This window comes from Musa acuminata, chromosome BXJ1-1, assembly GCF_036884655.1.
Source record: "Musa acuminata AAA Group cultivar baxijiao chromosome BXJ1-1, Cavendish_Baxijiao_AAA, whole genome shotgun sequence".
In the NCBI taxonomy this organism is placed as follows: domain Eukaryota; kingdom Viridiplantae; phylum Streptophyta; class Magnoliopsida; order Zingiberales; family Musaceae; genus Musa; species Musa acuminata.
In genome coordinates, this window is record NC_088327.1 from 33,512,411 (window position 1) to 33,530,451 (window position 18,041).

An 18,041-nucleotide genomic window follows, 5' to 3' on the forward strand; every position below is an offset into this window, starting at 1 on the left:
GATCAGCTGCTATACTAAGATCTACCAGAGGGTCAGAGTGGATCATTATCATCAAAAATTGCAACAAATTACCACCCTTATATATATCATTAGAACCCCAGCATGTCGCAAGCCGAAAATGTAGGCCACAGTCATAGATGAGTCCAGTAAGTAGCTGCAACGGCTAAGATTATCAACATACATATATGATGCCCACTCTGAATCAAGAGGATTAGATACACTGCAGACAAATACCACTACAGTAATATCACCAAGCCATCCATCTTACTAGCAGCAGTGGCCATTTCCCGAGGGAATAGACTCAAGCACAATAAAACTATCAGTAAGTGGCCACTTCCCCTTCGGAATCCAGAAAACATAGCAACTTGGTCCCTTTGTGAATCTTCAAGCAACGATACAGACTGTTGTACAATGCCAATTTCAACAGCAATGAAGTCCACATAAAGCAAAGACAAAGAACTAACATGCCATCCTACTCCGAATGATTTCTGACCAAGTTAACCTAGAACTAAATGCCTTTACAATGCAAAGAAGTTTTTATCAAATTCTACTGAAAACATGCAAAATGTTGGTCAAAACGCGCTGACGTTGAGCTTCAGAACTTTGCTTTAAAAGGCAATCAAAACTTTTTACCAGTTAACCCTATTTCCTTGGGCAGACCTTGACTTCTTTGCAGCTTTTGCATGTTCCTTTTCTTTATACCGCATCTGAACATCGAACTGGCTACATGATTTGTCCTACTTGAGCACGAAATGCATATATTTTCTTGTGTGCCTTTTCTTTTCAAATATTCTGCAGACTGCGTCTGAACTGGTTTGCCCCAAAATTCAGATATTAGCAGAAATATCTTTCACCTAAATCTACAAAACCAGCTAGAAATTTAAGACATTAAGCTTTATGAAAAGTAGAACTATATGACTGCAGAATCATAGAAGCATTCACACTCTACTGCAACACCCATTTGTATCAATTTTAAATATATAAGTAGATTGCATAAAGCCAATTAGATAATAACCATCCCTGAATAATTACTATACAATAGGATCCTGTTATTTACAAATTGATACAGAAATTCTATCCAAAAATATGATCTTATAATTAATCATAAATTGAGTTTGCATAATCATGTTCATTCATTGCTAGTAATTTAATTATATTACTCATCCACATTTTGTTGAGAACTAAAATATGATTTTGAAGATTGACTAGATGATGCACAAAACTTAGTATAACTAGCACAATGATTATTGTTGTTAATTTAAGCAACTTACACCAGATAATACAAAGATTTCCCTTGACCAACACAAGCTATTTATCTCAGTAGGCACCATAATTTTATCATTGCAAGGACACATAGTAGTTTATAAGGTTAAAAATAGGATGAATTCCCTAGAAAAGCCTATAATATAGCGCTTTTTAAATATTCATCCTAATCCAATGTTGCTAATGTTCCGGTCTTAAAACTAGAACTAGGGGGCTCGTTCGACCTGACACTGGTTAGGCGTGAGGTCAAACATGTCCCGCTTCGCCCTATAGCACTAAATGGAGTGTCCATATATTGTAGCGAGGAAAAGGCGCTCAGCTGCACTTACTGTCTTATTACTGTATCCCACCAGAGGACTTCGAAGGGGCGGATACTAAGACACAAGCTGGAAAGAGCAAAGGAGAAGGCAGGCTCCATGTGAGTTTAGATGCGCCCTAAAGCATCAAGCAGCCTCAATCGCAATAGTAGAATCAATCCAATATCCAATTGGATTGGATATATGACTGAAAAAATAAAAAAATTAATGTTTCTCCAACAGAAACATTAATTTTTATTTCTCACAGAGTACTCTGCTTTAATAAATGAAAAAACAAATAATCCTAAAAATGCAAAGGCAAGATTCCCACTCATATTTTGGTCCTCTCTCCAACAGAATTAGTTTCTCCCCTAAATTAATGTTTTCAGATTGGTTCAGAATAATATAATTTTTTTTTGTAATAATTACTATTGTTAAAAAATATATAAGTGCTTTTAGATATCTAGTTACAACATTAGGTATTTGATCAAGGCACCAATCTTGAACGGACAAGATACTCCTTTTAAAATTAACTGATTGTGATCGATGATATACTTTTGTTGAGTGTCCCTCATCACGCAATGACCAAGTTGTTGGATTACGTTATCACATGTGTGTGTTTGCGTCCGTGTGTTCCTTTTATATCTCATGCTGACTTTAATCAACAATAAACTAATATTCATCACTCTGATGTCCAGGAGTTGCTTAAGCACATTTGATCAACTTTTTTTTGCCATAAGAAATCCACATTGTTTTATTCGTAACTAGATCAAAAAATTCAATTTGCAAGAAATATAATATAAATACTGTTAACTTAAATAATTAGTCCTAGCGGACCCTTCTCTTTCAAAGTTTTGTTTTATTTGTCCTTCTCTGGAAGCTTCTGCATGATATGTTGGGACTCTGTTATGATTATTGATAGAATGTAAAGCCACACATCGAGTGTCTTGTTTCCTCTAGGAAAAAGACACCTCAAAGGAGTAGAAAGAAGAGAGATGAGGATGACCAAGATAGAGAAAAATTAGAGAGAATATTAAGAACTAGAATGAATATTATTGATACAACTCATGAAACAGTAAGTAATCACATTATTGAATCTTTGATTGACACCACCATGAAGTAACACTGAAAGCTCTCCTTATTGCCTATTTGCTCATTAAAGATTGTTTTGTTGGCCCTTGACCTAGCCTATTTTCTCCATATTTTTGAATGATTATCATGCCTTCTTCCCTACTTCATAGTAAAGTGGGTCAAATGCCACTGGTCTTTATGAATTTGCTCTAGCTCCAATAAGTTGCTCAATCTTTCTCATTATATTGCCATGTCATCAAAAAAATGCTTATTGTACAAGGCTCCCGCCAATGCAGGCCTTGAGAAGGACTGATCTACGTAGCCTGATCCTGCTCATATCTGTTAGATAGACCACAATGCAGTAACCTTATCATGACACAAAGTTTCACCCTCTATTTAGGCCTAGTTCATCACAAGCATAATTTTATAAGCTTGTATATCTGTGCCAAGAGGTATAAGATAATTATTTTATAAGCTTGTATATCTGCACTGAGGTTATAGGTTAATGACTGATTTAAGGCATGCGTTCTAGTGGCATGCCTTATGCCAAAAATGTAATTGCACTTGCTTGGCTGTTTAGCTCCTATTGTTTTATTCAGTATACACACAAATTTATCATGTACAATATCAATCTGATGCTACAGGTGACAGTATCTGTTCCAGCTTCTGTATGACTGTATTATAAAACTAATATTCTTGAAGCCACTTCAATTACTTTTTCATCTTTTTCATTTTCATAGAGTTTTAATGATGGTTAAGCAAGAATATGCTAATCTCTTTCAAGTAGTTCAGTTCTAGCCAAATAAGACACATACCAGAACATGATGCAATTAATGATGCTGCAACATCTTTCAGTTTTTTTATATACTTGATAATATGTGCATCCTCGGATGACATAAACTCTGGATCTTCAATTTTTTCGGTTTGGAAGCAATGAAGTGCCCTTTCAAAACCCTATGAAATGAGATGAGAAAAGATGATGTTTCAGACTACTTATGATAATCCTATAATGTGTACTCAGATAATTAGAGATCAATATTATTAAATGGAATTAACAAGGTAATTGTTGGAAAAAAAAATGAACCCACTTTAGCACCCATGTGGATCATTCATAAGCATGGTGAAGCAACAACTTTGAGCTAAAAGAAGTCCTCATATACATTAAGCCTTATACACAAATGACAACTCAGTAAAATAATAGAAAAAACAATCATAATGTTCTCTGAATTGGTTGGTGTGAACCTTGATACCTTTAGAGTGACATAATTAAACTAGTTATTCATTCCATATCAGAGTATACTAAAGAATGATTCATAACGACGAGTCCTTAAAAGCAGGAGTGTATTAGGAGAAAGAAAGAATTAAAACAACTAACACATTCAAGTTCTAAAAATTGATGAATGGATGTATTTTCTGATATAAGTTCTTGGATGCTAAAGAAAATTCTTAAGTTCCAGTGAAGCATTAGATTCTAGGATCTAGATTGAATCTATTTTCTAAAAGTAGTTTAACATTATACAGAAAATCATCTTAGAATTTTCATAACAAAATTGTATTTTTCTTTACTTTGTCTACTCTAACCTGCAAGCAGGATGGCCACTCAAGTTCTGAGCAGGGTGTCAAGCCCATAACTATTAGGACTTTATTTTTGCAAGGTATCAATTTAACAACTGCTAAGGGCTTCGCGAAGAACTGATTTCTTTTTTTTTCCAAAGAAACACATAAATTTACTACTTCACAGTTCTGTAACAACCGATGCCTTGCCTATCAAAAAGTAAGGAGTGAGCACAAGCCCTTGGACCAATGGTCTTTCCAGCAAAAAAATTAAACTTATTAACTCTAGCAAAGTTGGCTAACTGGTTAGCGTACTAGTTCCCCTCCCTATATGTGCACACAAAATGATATTGTGTGAAATAATACAACATATATATGACATCTCTTGTTATATTGAGTAACTTCTACGGTGGATCAGTTGCCACATGACATATCTTGTTATATTGACTATTGAGTAACTTCTAAGGTGGATCAATTGCCAACTTGCCACAACCTAACTTAAATTCTTCGACTTATTTAAGTGCCCTGAACAATACATGCTGATTTCAGAAAAGCGAGCACTGAATACAACCTGATTTGTCAATACTAGAACTCATAACAATCAATTGACTTCCATTTTTGTAATCAAAAGTCTAAGCTACATTTTTAATGGAATCATGAACACGAGACCAAATAGTTATAGCATGTGTAACATCAGAATATGCATAATAGTAATCCAACCCAATATCACGTGAAATTGGGAATAGCATGATTTGCCAAAAGGTGTTACACTCGATAGTTATACCAAGGGAATTTGCTTGGTAATAAAAACTCTGACATCATTTTTTTATGTACCGTGTGAACTCAAACATCAAATCAACTTAAAGGAAATTTAGTTGTGTAAGAAACTGAAAATGATGTAACATCAAGGATTAGTCTGCCAATCATTTTCATAAGTAGCTGCTAACTCCTGATATATGCATTCTGAGAAAGAAACTACTAAAAAATCATACTAAGTAGGTAGACATTTCTCATTTGAGAACTTAATTAAATTCCATGAACATCCTCCAATAAACCAGTATTGTACAAATGAATAGCCATCATATGTTAATAAAGAATTGCATTACATTAATAGTCAAAATTAGTTACACTAAGACCATTTTCCAAAAAAAGATAAGTAAAATGAAGTGACTTAAACTTAAGAATTGTTTTATACATTCAAATTCCAAGAATCATTGTGCTGATCCAAACCAACATATATTGCGTTTAGCGAAAATATCTTTTGAACTTCTCACTGAAGCATCATTTGATGCAAACTAGGAAAGAATAGACTAGCTTATGTTTATTATCAAAGACAAGCATCCATGCACATCTTTTACACTCCTATTGCTGTAATTTTGTTTATAGTAGTCATTTAAGATATAGAAAACAAAATAAAAACGCATCAAGCTATAGTGGATGCCATACAGAATAATTAATGAATCAAATATATTCTACACATCTTACTTGGTAGAAAGTATATCTACACATTTTATATCCTGAGACACCTAAGAATTTAAAGTGTACGAGCGGCACAATCAGTTAGAACAATCAAGGAGGAATAAAGTAAAGAAAGAAAAACTCAAATAACTAAGAGCATGATTATGGTAGCTAGTAACTAGGAGTCAAAAAATAAAACAATGAATTTTCTAGGGAGAGTGCAGTTGTAGCTACGACCACTGCAGAAAGTCAGGAAGATCAAAAGATCTAGAGCACATACATTAAGCAATGAAAGAAACCAACATCCAAGAACACAAATGTGACCATGACTGATTTTTGATGAAAATCAAGAACCCTTTATCTTCCAGATGATGGGGATCCAAAATAAACTATAGCAGTAAAATTTCATCAGCATTTCAGAATTATGAATGGTAGTCTGAAATTAGAGGGCTAAAGGTGGGGGTGACAAATTGTGAATCTAGAAGATGCACATTGGCACATAGAAAGAATCACACAAGAAAATAAAAAGATGGTAATTACTAATGAGAAAAGACAAGCTGTGGTACCTGTATGGCAACTGGGTAAAATCCATTATCAAGTGAGTCCTTGGCAAAAGTCAACCATTCCTCATATGAAACTTCTAGACCATGAATTTTAAGATGCTTTGACTCCCGTAGAACCAGAGCTTCATATTTGAGCAACAAACAACTCTGAGAAAAGCAAACATTTAGTTAATAGTTACTTTATCTTCAAATTTTAGTGAAATAAAGCTCAGAAAAAAATGCCGATAATTAGTTCAATTCTGCAGCCAAAGATGCAATATTAAATGTTAAAATGAGTTCTGCAGGTTCCAAATTGAACGTTGATTCTGCAGATAAAGCTGCAATAGTGAATGATCAAATGAGTCCAGCAGGTTCAAACATGAACCCACGATTCCACAATTATTTATACATGTACAAAAAACTAAGGACCCTAGATTTATTCATTAGCTCCCTGTCACAACATCCAATATCATCTAACATTGGTCCTTATGAATACATAATCTGCATGACAACAGACAAGATCAATGTGATAGCCATCATACTAGTATGCCAGATTGCATATCTGTAAATTACCTAATTGAAACTTTGTCAGCCAATCAGGTTAATAAGAAATTGGTAGGACGACTCAAATTTGGATGAAACTTTGTCATCCAACAGGCAAGTGGCCTTCTCTCATGACTTCAACCAACGCAAAATGGAATTTTGCAGTCGAATCAAATCAAGAACTACTCAAACTTGATACAATTCTATCAAATCCTATTCTAAAAAGTCTGGTAGTTAAACTAACACATCCAGCTGATGACAAGTTTAAACTTACATCATTCAAGATCAGAAGCAAAGAGATTCAGTTCTCCACAATAAAATGCAAAATTATTATTTCGATTTAATTCACTGGAATCAACGAAACTTAACAGAACTAGATCTTCGTCATCCCAAAAGCTTTTTTACTAATAGGAAACTACCCAAAGCATTTGAAGAAAAGGACACGAGGCAACATCAAAATTGAATCACCCAAACCAAATAAACAACAAGATCAAGGCTCACCTCGACATCCCCGACAAGAGCAAAGGCCCAGACGAAGAACTGAACGGTGCTGAGCTTCCGATCCACCGTCATGCCCGAGATTCCTCCCATCACCGACAAGGCCTCGGATCGAAAGAGCTGCCGCAAGGCCGACCTGGTTTCGAGAAGCGACTGCACATCACGCGCGACCAGAACCGATTCCAAGATCTGAAGGGTTCGTCCGTCGAGTCTGGCGGAGAAAAGAAGTCATCGAGATCATAGGCGTCGGGATAAGAGGCGATCGAGGCGGCGGAGGCCAAGCGGAGGAACAGCTGAGGCCGAGGAGAGGGTCTACGAAAGGCGCACCTTCGTTTCTCGAGCTGAGAGCGGACGAGAGCGACGCTCTCTGAGATCGAGTCGGACATTGGAACGCAGCGATCGAGCAAAATGGCGGCATGAGTTGAGCGCGTATTTATAGGACGAGTGAGCAACCACGGTGTGCCACGATGCTTACCTGATCCACCGGTTCAGATTCATTGGACCGAACCCTATCCAGGCCGGGTCGGATTCCGGCCTATTCAAATAAGACGCTATCCTTTCACTGGCCCATCAATATTATATATATATATATATATATATATATATATATATAAGCCTATCGTTGATTCCAATTACATGTAGGGTTGAGACGGCTGCAGGGATTCTAATTTTCTGTAGTTTGCGTTCCAGTATGCATTCCTCGTAAAGAGAGAAGCATTCAAGATAGCCTGTTCCTCACGACCCGGAGGAATCACCACATAGCTAGCGGAATGCCACGCACTCTTTCCTCCCTTTGATGCGGGAACACAAGACCAAAGCTACGGCAAGAGAGTTCCTACTTCCATCACACTCGTCCGAGGTGCGTATGGCGGCGACTTGATCGATGCCTTTAAGGTCGGAGGCAGATACATCAACCTCTATAAGTAGGTCTTCCGCTTCCTCTTCGGCAGCAAGGATTGTTCCGCCTCTGAGACATCTTTATGGAGACCAAAGTGGGATCCGTGGACGGGGTGGCGAAGCCAGTGAGCAACGACGTGGGCGGGCTGCCGTCGGCGACGTGCCACACCCTCTCGCCGTCTGCGGTGGCCTGTTCCTCGGATGCCACCCTCGGGCGCCACCTCGCCCGTCGCCTCGTCCAGTTGGGCGTCACCGACGTCTTCGCCGTGCCCGGGGACTTCAACCTCACCCTCCTCGACCACCTCATCGCGGAGCCCGGCCTCCGCCTCATCGGCTGCTGCAACGAGCTCAACGCCGGCTACGCCGCCGATGGCTACGCCCGCTCCCGTGGCGTCGGCGCCTGCGTCGTCACCTTCACCGTCGGCGGCCTCAGCGTCCTCAACGCCATCGCCGGCGCGTACAGCGAGAACCTTCCCCTGATCTGCATCGTCGGCGGGCCCAACACCAACGACTACGGCACCAACAGGATCCTGCACCACACCATTGGCCTCCCCGACTTCTCCCAGGAGGTGCGCTGCTTCCAGACCGTCACTTGTTACCAGGTACTTCCTCCGTCTCCATCTTCCCCGAGTCTCACCTTTCGCCATTCGGAGCCCCGGAGTTGACCTTTCGGGTGGGCGAAGCAGGCGGTGGTGAACAATCTCGAAAACTCTCACGAGCTCCTCGACACCGCCATCTCCACCGCCATGAAGGACAGCAAGCCCGTCTATATCAGCATCAGCTGTAACCTTCCCGCCATTCCGCATCCCACGTTCAGCCGGGATCCCGTTCCCTTCTTTCTCTCCCCCAGGTCTAGTATCTCTATTGCTCCAGTGTTCCGCATCAATCACTGGAGTGGTAACCTTCTTAGTTTGGACATGTCATCACTTTTGTGCTCTGTGAATGATCTGGTGTCGTTGAGCTCTCCAGGTTGAGCAATCAGATGGGCTTAGATGCGGCCGTGGAAGCCGCAGCGGAGTTCCTCAACAAGGCTGTGAAGCCGGTCATGGTCGGAGGCCCCAAGATCAGGGTAGCCAAGGCAGGCAAGGCGTTCGTGGAATTAGCCGACGCGTGCGGCTACGCGATCGCCGTCATGCCGGCGGCGAAGGGGCTCGTGCCAGAGCACCACCCGAGGTTCATCGGCACCTATTGGGGCGCCGTCAGCACTGCCTTCTGCGCCGAGATAGTGGAGTCCGCAGATGCCTACGTCTTCGCCGGGCCTATCTTCAATGACTACAGCTCCGTGGGATACTCCCTCCTCCTCAAGAAGGAGAAGTCGATCATCGTGCAGCCTGACCGGGTGGTGGTGGCCAACGGGCCGGCGTTCGGGTGCATCCTTATGAAGGATTTCCTTCGGGCGCTGGCCAAACGCCTCAACTGCAACAAGACGGCCTACGAAAACTATAGCCGGATCTTCGTGCCCAGGGGGGCACCACCCGAATGCCAACCCGACGAGCCACTAAGGGTGAACATTCTGTTCAAGCACATCCAAAACATGCTGTCGAGCGCTACGGCCGTGATCGCGGAGACCGGCGACTCATGGTTCAACTGCCAGAAGCTGAATCTGCCACAGGGATGTGGGTGAGTCCCCCCTCCTACCCGCTCTCATCTTTTATGCGCTCAAGTAACAGCAAACCCCACGGATTAATGTTTCCATCGTCGTAGATATGAATTCCAAATGCAGTACGGTTCCATCGGATGGTCGGTGGGAGCAACACTAGGATACGCGCAGGCGGCCAAGGATAAGCGTGTCATTGCCTGCATCGGTGACGGAAGCTTTCAGGTACGATAAATGCACGCGAAACACTGATGCTGATGAAACTTGGGATTACGAAGAGCTCGGTCTTCTGCATTGGACCCAGGTAACAGCGCAGGACATTTCCACCATGCTGCGGTGCGAGCAGAAGAGCATCATATTCCTCATAAACAACGGAGGGTACACCATCGAGGTCGAAATACATGATGGCCCATACAACGTTATCAAGAACTGGAACTACACCGCCTTGGTCGATTCCATCCACAACGGCGAAGGCAAATGTTGGACGACAAAGGTAAATTCGTTGGCGTCTGATCGATTGCATGATCTCTCCAGAAGAGAACCGACTGTTCCGTTTTAGGTGCAACGCGAGGAGGAGCTGAAGAAGGCAATCGAGACGGCAACCAACGAGAAGAGTGATTGCTTGTGCTTCATTGACGTCGTCGTGCACAAGGATGACACGAGCAAAGAACTGCTGGAGTGGGGCTCGAGGGTTTCTGCTGCCAACAGTAGGCCACCAAATCCCCAGTGATCTATTGGCAATCGTCATGAACGCTTTCTAATAATGCTTCTTCTCCTCCACTATTATTCTTGTGCTTTTAGGGATTTCATGTATAAGTTGGTAGCCAAATGTTGCACAGACTAGTTTTAACCATTTTGTGCTGCTACTTCAATTCAAATCCAGCAGGAATAAGAAAAACATTTTGCAGATTTATTGTGAATAAGCAAATGTCTCTTTTAGCATATAAATTATTATGTGTTTCTGAAATGGTTTCTTGCATTCATTCAGCCCCTCCCTCTAGTTGAGGAACCGGAGGATTGAAGCAGACCGGAGGCTTCCTGTTTGGTGCCTCATCCATGGAGGCGTAGGGAACGAAACCTTCGACCTGTCCATAAAATAGTATCCAGATAAAGATTGGAGAGTTTCTTCTGAGCATTTGATTTTGAAGATTTCTGGGAGAGTGAGTTTGGAACAAGTTGGACATCAATTTGCTGCACAAAATGGTGGAGATGTCACACAAGTAATTTATAGAAAATATTAAAAATGTTCGGAAGGTAATTGTAATTTTCCTGCGTCGATCTTTTTTATTTTTATTTTTATTTTAATGTTTTTTGAGTGATTGATTGAATTCATTATAGGCTTATTTCTACAGATCTTTCATAATGTATATGTAATTGTAGTTCTTCTACACATCGAGCGGTCATTTACCGATAAAAACGATATTTTATTTGCAAACATGGTGATTACTGAAATTCTAAAATGGTCAAATTTTTTAGCTCGCAGAAATTTTGTGGGGTGTGAAAAATGAAGGTTATGTAAAACCATATAAATCTAAAGATTCTCCATGGAAAAGAATCTAAAATGAAAATATATTCACACTGAGATAATTCTTCTTATGGAATGAACATGTATCAAAGAACTTATGAAAGTATATTGGGCCCAATAAGATAATTGCAATTTCGTTTACGACTATAATTTTTAAGATTAAGTTTAGAATAGTATCCTTACCATATATTTATAAATCAATTTTAATCTTACTCATACTCATTTTTGACATGAGACTAATTAGGATATTATAATTTCTCCTTCTTGATTTAGATTAAACCCTAATTTATACCAAATTATCATGATAAGTTAATTGGTCCATCAACCTCCCAAATCACTAGTAAAACACTTAAATTAATCTTTATAAGAATTTATAAGTCAATCTTATATTTAAGTTAATCTTAAAATAATGTGGGATCAATCCAAGTGTATTATTCTCTTTTTTTTCTCTCTCCACTCTTTTTTAATGTATTTCTTTTATTTTTTAAATATCTTAAAATAATAATACAGATTCATATTTCTCAAAGGTATTTCATAATCAAGATAATTAGTTGATTCCATAAATCTATTTCATAGAAGTTTCCTTTTTTTTTTATAAAATAAATCAAGTCAATTATTCGACTATCCAAATCACTTTTTTATTTTACTAGAAAAAAAGATTTATGTTAATAATTATTTATTTTTTATTTGAAAAAACATTTGTATTGCAAGCTTTCTCTTGTAATTTTTCTTCCAATAAAAAGTAGAGCTTGTATTAAGGAGGATTAAGCATGTCTACTACACGTATCTCCATTCGCATCACTACAAACCGGATGACCAAGTACAAAAATTGACGACAGCTCGTGTGGTTTGTAAGCTAGTTAGCAGGACAATTACCCTCACGAAAGATGGATAACCTAACGTTGATAACATTTGCAGCAGTGTATTTGAGAAGGCTCCTTTTGTAAAGACAATCCACCATAGCCATGGAATCAGGCTCAACGTGGAATAGCACTTGAATCCCAATTCCAAAAGCAGCCTGAATGCCCTCTTTAATACCTCATATTGTGGTTGCTTAATCTCCTGCAACCACATAAAACACAGCCTCCATTAACTTGGCCCAACCGAGTGGAGAATTCCATTTAACCAAGAATCTAATGCACTCCCGGACTGCTCCTCAGAAATAGCACTCATCATGCAAAGGAGAGGAAGTGGTAGAGACACAAGCATTGTCGAATAGCTTATTGTTTCGCACCTTCCGAAGAAACCAAAAAACAATGGCAATAAAAAGCCCCAACAGCCCTTGCAGGAGGAGGAAATCATCCATATAGAAAAGTGGTCAAGATGCACCCCCCTACTTTAAGCTGGACAAAATTCCAAAAGCAAGTAGCAACAAAATTAGATGAGCAATAGTTTCAATAAGTTAGGAGGATCATGAACCTAGAATTTCTAAGGAAAAAAATTTTACCTGAGGAACGATGAAAAGTCTCCAAGCACAGTGCCATCCGTGCCAACTGATGGAAGGCTTGAACCTGCAAAGGGTGGAAGAAATTTGAAGGCAGATATGATAGAAGATTTGTCATGCACATTATGCCTCCAATGCCATGTATCTTCCTTGGGGACTTAGGGAACCAAATAGTGTCATGAATGATTCAAAATCCATGCCAGAAGAGATATCGATGGAAGTAGGCTTGAATAAAAGGGCATTTCGAATATCCAGGAGTCAGAATAAATGTCAGTGGAAGTCCCAGGTCTAATCAATAAAAAAAAACCATTCTTAAGATGCTCAAAAGCTTTAGGAAATAACTGCCTGATCCAACTGGAGTTATTGGATGGAATTACTCTAAGGGATAACCTTATATTTGATTCTTACTACTACAACTTTGATATTATTATTATTGTGAAGAAAGAGAGGATCACATATAATTATAATCCTTTCTTATATAATACTAATAAAGTACTATTAGTCCAAGATTAAACCAAAAAAAAAAGAAGAAATCAAGATGAAAATAAAAAAAAATACTCACAAGATCTTGATCTAACTCTAGACTTGAGTCCTATATGCTTGGATACTTAAGACTTGAATAAATCTACACATCTATGGTATCATCTATTTATAAGTGTAAAATAACACCTTAAACTAAGAGAATATTATCACATCTTTTATTTTAATCAATTAAAACTCTATCTAATCAATTTATCTAAAAGATATAACTTTAAACTTTAGTCCTCCCCTTAAAGTATACTTTTGAACATAAATTTCAACTTGCTCATTGGTAATGGATGAAAATTATCACCAAAAGTTAAAAAAATATCACTAAAAGAATTAGTGACAATGCGAGCTATCACCAACTTCAGTCGACCTAAGTATCATGATTGAAAGTTTTAGCGAACACAATAGGCACACTTATCACAAAATTATAAATTTTAATGACTTATTTTTTTTTATTAATATACTCAAATTCTATCATTAAAAATAAATAAATAAATTGACAAGGTAATGTATGTGACAATATTTGGTGAAGGATGATTCTGTCATTAAATGTCATGACAAAAAATTTTAGTGACAGCTTGATCTGTCACTAATTTCTAATTAATGAAAATAATGATGATAATTCAATGATAACTAATCTGTCACTAAAATTTTAGATAAAAAGCTTCAGTGACAATTACTTGGATCTATCACTAGTATTTATTTTGACAAAAATAATATTAGTGAGGTAGTTCATTAGCGACAAGCTATTAACAAAAACAACATTAGTGATAAAGTACACTAGTGACATATTATCAACAAAAACTGTCAATAATAATTTTCTTGACAACCTCTGAATTTTTAATAATTTTAAAATCATATCAGAATTTTTTATAACGAAAACATCCACATGAATATTAAAGATAATACAATCACAAAATCCACATCATTTTGTCTAAGAGTCAATATTAAAGTTCATACAATCACAAAGTCCATGTCATATCAAAAACAAAATTACTACATTGTCTTTTGCATCCTATATTAAGGATAAAAAAAGATATGCTTCTATGTTCTTTTTTCTTCATTCCTAGGCACTCTCTTCTACATTATCTTTTGCATCTAAATGAGGTCATAGTTACATACTTACATAAAAATAAGTCGTTAGATTGACAATAAAAAAAAATATAAAATAGGATGCACAAGAATGAACACTGCTATACCTTCTTCAATTTGATTACCATAAGCATCAAACATATAACAATTTTAATTATTTAACCACACAATTTGAAGGGATAAGATAACAGAAAAAGCCTCAAATTCAAAAGTAAAATAAATCAAGACTACATTGGAATCAAATTGCTAAACATGAAATAATCAGCAAGTGCAAATCAAGATTATTTGAGTTTGTCACTTGTTTTGATATTCTTGCACTGTGCCAACCACCAAAACTTACCAACAATCTACCACATGCAGCATGGAGACTACCATGAGTACTCCCCCACATCAAGTTAACATATACTACTTTAAATGGATAATCATGAAGTTCTTACAAAATGAACCACATAACAATTAGAAAAGAAACCATTAAATACTTAAAACCATGAAAATTTGCATATATTCTCCTCTTAAACATACCAGATTAATGATTTTTAAATAAATTCATCACAACTTAAAATAATGTCAAAGTTATAGCATGGTGACTAATATACATATCATGACATGGGATTTGGGGAATTATGATGAATAAATAAAGAGAGAAATGAGGTACTAAGAAGTAAATTTTAAATGAGTAATTTTTTTTACCATTTCAAGACATTCAAGGTATCAAATAAGAGAGAAATGAAGTACTAAGAAGTAAATTATAATTTCAAGGCATTCATGAATCATTACCATTTTAAGGTATTAAAAAACAATGATGGTTCTAGTGATCAAGGTCATTGTAGCTATGTTGCAGTCATAGATTTATATGGAAGCTTTTTTTTTTTAAGAAAAAAAAAGAATTAGAAAACATAATACATGCACGCTAAGATACAAAACCCAAGTATTTCATTTAAATGACAAGGGAACATGTATATATTGTTCAAATAAAATTTGCATATGGAGAAGTTATCATCCATTTTAGAAAATAAAGAAAGCAATTTAAAAAGGATCTTTTATTTTAATTTATGCCCCCACGTTTCAAATGTTATAAAAGTTAACAATGCAACTATATATGTCAATCAAGATATAATTTTATCATTCAGATGTTTCTTTCATTACTTTGCACTTCATCTGCAGATAGATAAAAAAAATTACTTTGAAAGGAAAAACGACAAATATAAAATATATCACTCATAACGTTTAATACCAATCATGATCACATACTTACATGATAAGAGTAGAGCAAAAACTTATAATAATATGTTGACCAAAACTCTACATATACTTATAATACAAGAGAAACATATCATCATGTGTCTTTTTATGAATTGATCAAATTTTATAGTAATATAGTAATGGCTATACTTGCTTATTGTAATTTTTGTTACATCAGCCATAGGTCAACAGAAATTAGACATAAAAATGTGTCATTTAATTTAAAACATGACAGAAAATCATGATTAATGAATTTACACATATATTCACATGTATTGGAAAAAAAATGTTTGATTGATAACATCATTTTCATTGCAGAATTATTGCTAGAAAACCTAAGTAGACCACAAGAAAAAATTTTATTAATACTTTTTTATTAGTTAGGTACCATCTAAGAAAGGTGGCAAGTTGACTTACCATATCTAACGATCATTTGAGGAAAAATTTAGGGGTATCTGGTAAGTCAATCCCATTAGTCTCTTTCATGTCACATCTCCACAAATAAAATAACTTATTGATATTTCAGTGGGTCCTCAATGTTATGTCATCCATTGAAGTACCAAGGAAGTAAGGATGAAAGACTTTAAAACGCTTGTGACCACTTGTCAATGCTGAAACTGATCCACCAGAACCAGACTAAAGCTTCAGTCTCCAGATCCACATTCAAAGTTCCAGGAAAGATAAGCAAAATGTGACCCTTAAGGAGTTTACCCATGGATATATTTTATAGTGTATATAGAACAATAATAATCCCTTCACCCAGTGTTCCTTTCTGCCAATTATAGACAAATAAAACCAACTATCCATTACATCAAAAACAAAGTTAAATGAATCATGAAAGTATGCTAATATAATTTGGAAGTGTTCTATGTAGTAGTCAGTTCATTTCTACCAGAGATTGAATTAATAACTTATAATTACAGAGTCTAAGAAATCATGGAATGTTACCACACCTTAACTAAAGGAAAATATGACAATTGTAATGAGTATAAAAGATCATTATAAACAATGTGGGCTATTTAATTGTCTTATTAAAATTTGACTCCAACAATACATGACCACCGTACACCAATTGACAATGTAACCTTTATAGGGAAATCTTAAATAGAAAAAACAATCATTCTGGAATCATATCATAACACTACATTCATGTTAGAGGAGAGTAGCATCAATATATTTATAACTAAAGGAGAATCGCATCATCGAACTATGTAATTGCAAAACTAATTTAAAATGATTCCAGCAGAATATAAAAAAAATTAAGAGCATGGTAAATAACACCGAAAATATAAGTATAATATGAATAAATTATCCAAATATGTAGATGAACAGGCATATCTTGAACATCTTCAAGATTTCAGATGTAACAATTTGGCCATCAGGTAGGACCAACTTCGTTTCCCTAATACAAGAGCTATTCTCATACAATAGTGACTCAAAAGGTTTATAGAGTAAAATTTTAACACCACCAGTTTATCAACTATGTTGTGATACATACTTGACCATCGTTACTCTAGTAAGTGGAGGGAAAAAGCGTGTTAAACATCCATTAAATCTCATCAATAAACTACATATTCCCCACCATACCCATCAGCTAAGAAATTTAGCTTGTGGGGCTTCAATATAATTGGAATGGAGAAATACAACATATCTTCGGGCATGAAGAATAGTACCAAAGGGAGGTACACAAGATTTTGCAAGCAATAGTTTTGTTTAGGCATCTAAAATTCCTAGCCTGATAAACAATAGTTGCCAGGAAAACAAAATATATAGTTGAGCAATAAAAGTAAGAAATGCTTGGTGAAGAAAAGTCAAAATCCAGCATGCACTAAATTTGGTTATTCAGTATGTTAAGAATAACTTTTCCACTAACATTTATATCCCTACTATATCAGAAAGGCTTGCAGGTGCATGGTTTGGCTCCTCGCCCTTGCTCTGGCACCTATAGGGAACCCCGATGAAATCACCATCTGATGCCGGTCAGGAGGCGAGATTCCTGCCTCCCGCGTTGTCTCTAGCAGCAGCACTGAGCCTCCCGGCGATGCGTGGTCGGCCGAGATCCAGATCCAGGTGGCCTTGCCACCGATTTGGAGCGGCAGCTTCTCCTGTGATTCCACCGAAATCTCGGGCTCCGACGCAATGCCTTGCCTACTCCCCCCCTCCGTAGTAGTAAAATGAGAACCGATAAAATATATGTTAGAGAATACAAATATATTGTCTTGGATTTACTTGCTTGAGTCGACTCCGCAAACTCGAGTTGACTCGCTTGAGTTGATCGAGTTTAGCGAGTCGACTCGTATGATTTTTCATGATAACATATATTATCGGTCGCTAATATTAGTTTTAATGATAATAATAATTATATTCGTCAATAAAAATATTATTTGTGATAGTTATAATATTTTTATCATAGATAAAAATATTTGTGACGGTATTAGTGACAATGACTAATATGTATATATGAAAATTTTAATGAGAATATATATTAGTG

At 37.0% G+C, this 18,041-nt stretch overlaps 2 protein-coding genes and 1 long non-coding RNA gene across 4 annotated transcripts; 1 reads left to right on the forward strand and 2 right to left on the reverse strand.

Annotated features, from left to right (window-relative positions):
- Window positions 1-281: 281 nt before the first annotated feature.
- On the reverse strand, window positions 282-7,615 carry LOC103972906 (protein DOUBLE-STRAND BREAK FORMATION). Its single transcript, XM_018821185.2, has 5 exons — window positions 7,553-7,615; window positions 7,229-7,436; window positions 6,209-6,352; window positions 3,446-3,584; window positions 282-810 (listed from the first exon to the last, which is right to left on the reverse strand). The coding sequence occupies exons 1-5, from the start codon at window positions 7,609-7,611 to the stop codon at window positions 620-622; spliced, it is 741 nt and encodes a 246-aa protein (XP_018676730.2). The 5' UTR covers window positions 7,612-7,615; the 3' UTR covers window positions 282-619.
- A 516-nt stretch (window positions 7,616-8,131) lies between these two features.
- LOC135587622 (pyruvate decarboxylase 1-like) lies at window positions 8,132-10,449 on the forward strand. The gene is made up of 6 exons (XM_065079242.1): window positions 8,132-8,724; window positions 8,809-8,972; window positions 9,092-9,742; window positions 9,827-9,944; window positions 10,024-10,212; window positions 10,279-10,449. Exons 1-6 carry the CDS (start codon window positions 8,206-8,208, stop codon window positions 10,447-10,449), a joined length of 1,812 nt encoding a protein of 603 aa, XP_064935314.1. The 5' UTR covers window positions 8,132-8,205.
- Window positions 10,450-11,969: 1,520 nt separating this feature from the next.
- LOC135677868 (uncharacterized) lies at window positions 11,970-17,718 on the reverse strand. Of its 2 annotated transcripts, XR_010514764.1 has the most exons (4): window positions 17,424-17,718; window positions 12,692-12,755; window positions 12,479-12,587; window positions 11,970-12,306 (listed from the first exon to the last, which is right to left on the reverse strand). It is a non-coding gene; the product is annotated as an uncharacterized LOC135677868 (long non-coding RNA). The 2 variants fall into 2 exon arrangements; XR_010514762.1 differs by having other exon boundaries at window positions 11,970-12,587.
- Window positions 17,719-18,041: the final 323 nt, after the last annotated feature.

Bases quoted from the DNA above. Each gene is read 5' to 3' on its own strand.
- LOC103972906 (XM_018821185.2), bottom strand. From the start codon at position 7,611: ATGTCCGACTCGATCTCAGAGAGCGTCGCTCTCGTCCGCTCTCAGCTC. The intron at 3,585-6,208 runs GTACCACAGCTT...CTCATTTCATAG, and splicing joins TTTACCCAGTTGCCATACAG to GGTTTTGAAAGGGCACTTCA. The intron at 811-3,445 runs GTATGTGTCTTA...GGGGCAAACCAG, and splicing joins ATTAATTGCATCATGTTCTG to TTCAGACGCAGTCTGCAGAA.
- LOC135587622 (XM_065079242.1), top strand. From the start codon at position 8,206: ATGGAGACCAAAGTGGGATCCGTGGACGGGGTGGCGAAGCCAGTGAGC. The intron at 9,743-9,826 runs GTGAGTCCCCCC...CCATCGTCGTAG, and splicing joins AATCTGCCACAGGGATGTGG to ATATGAATTCCAAATGCAGT. The intron at 10,213-10,278 runs GTAAATTCGTTG...GTTCCGTTTTAG, and splicing joins GCAAATGTTGGACGACAAAG to GTGCAACGCGAGGAGGAGCT.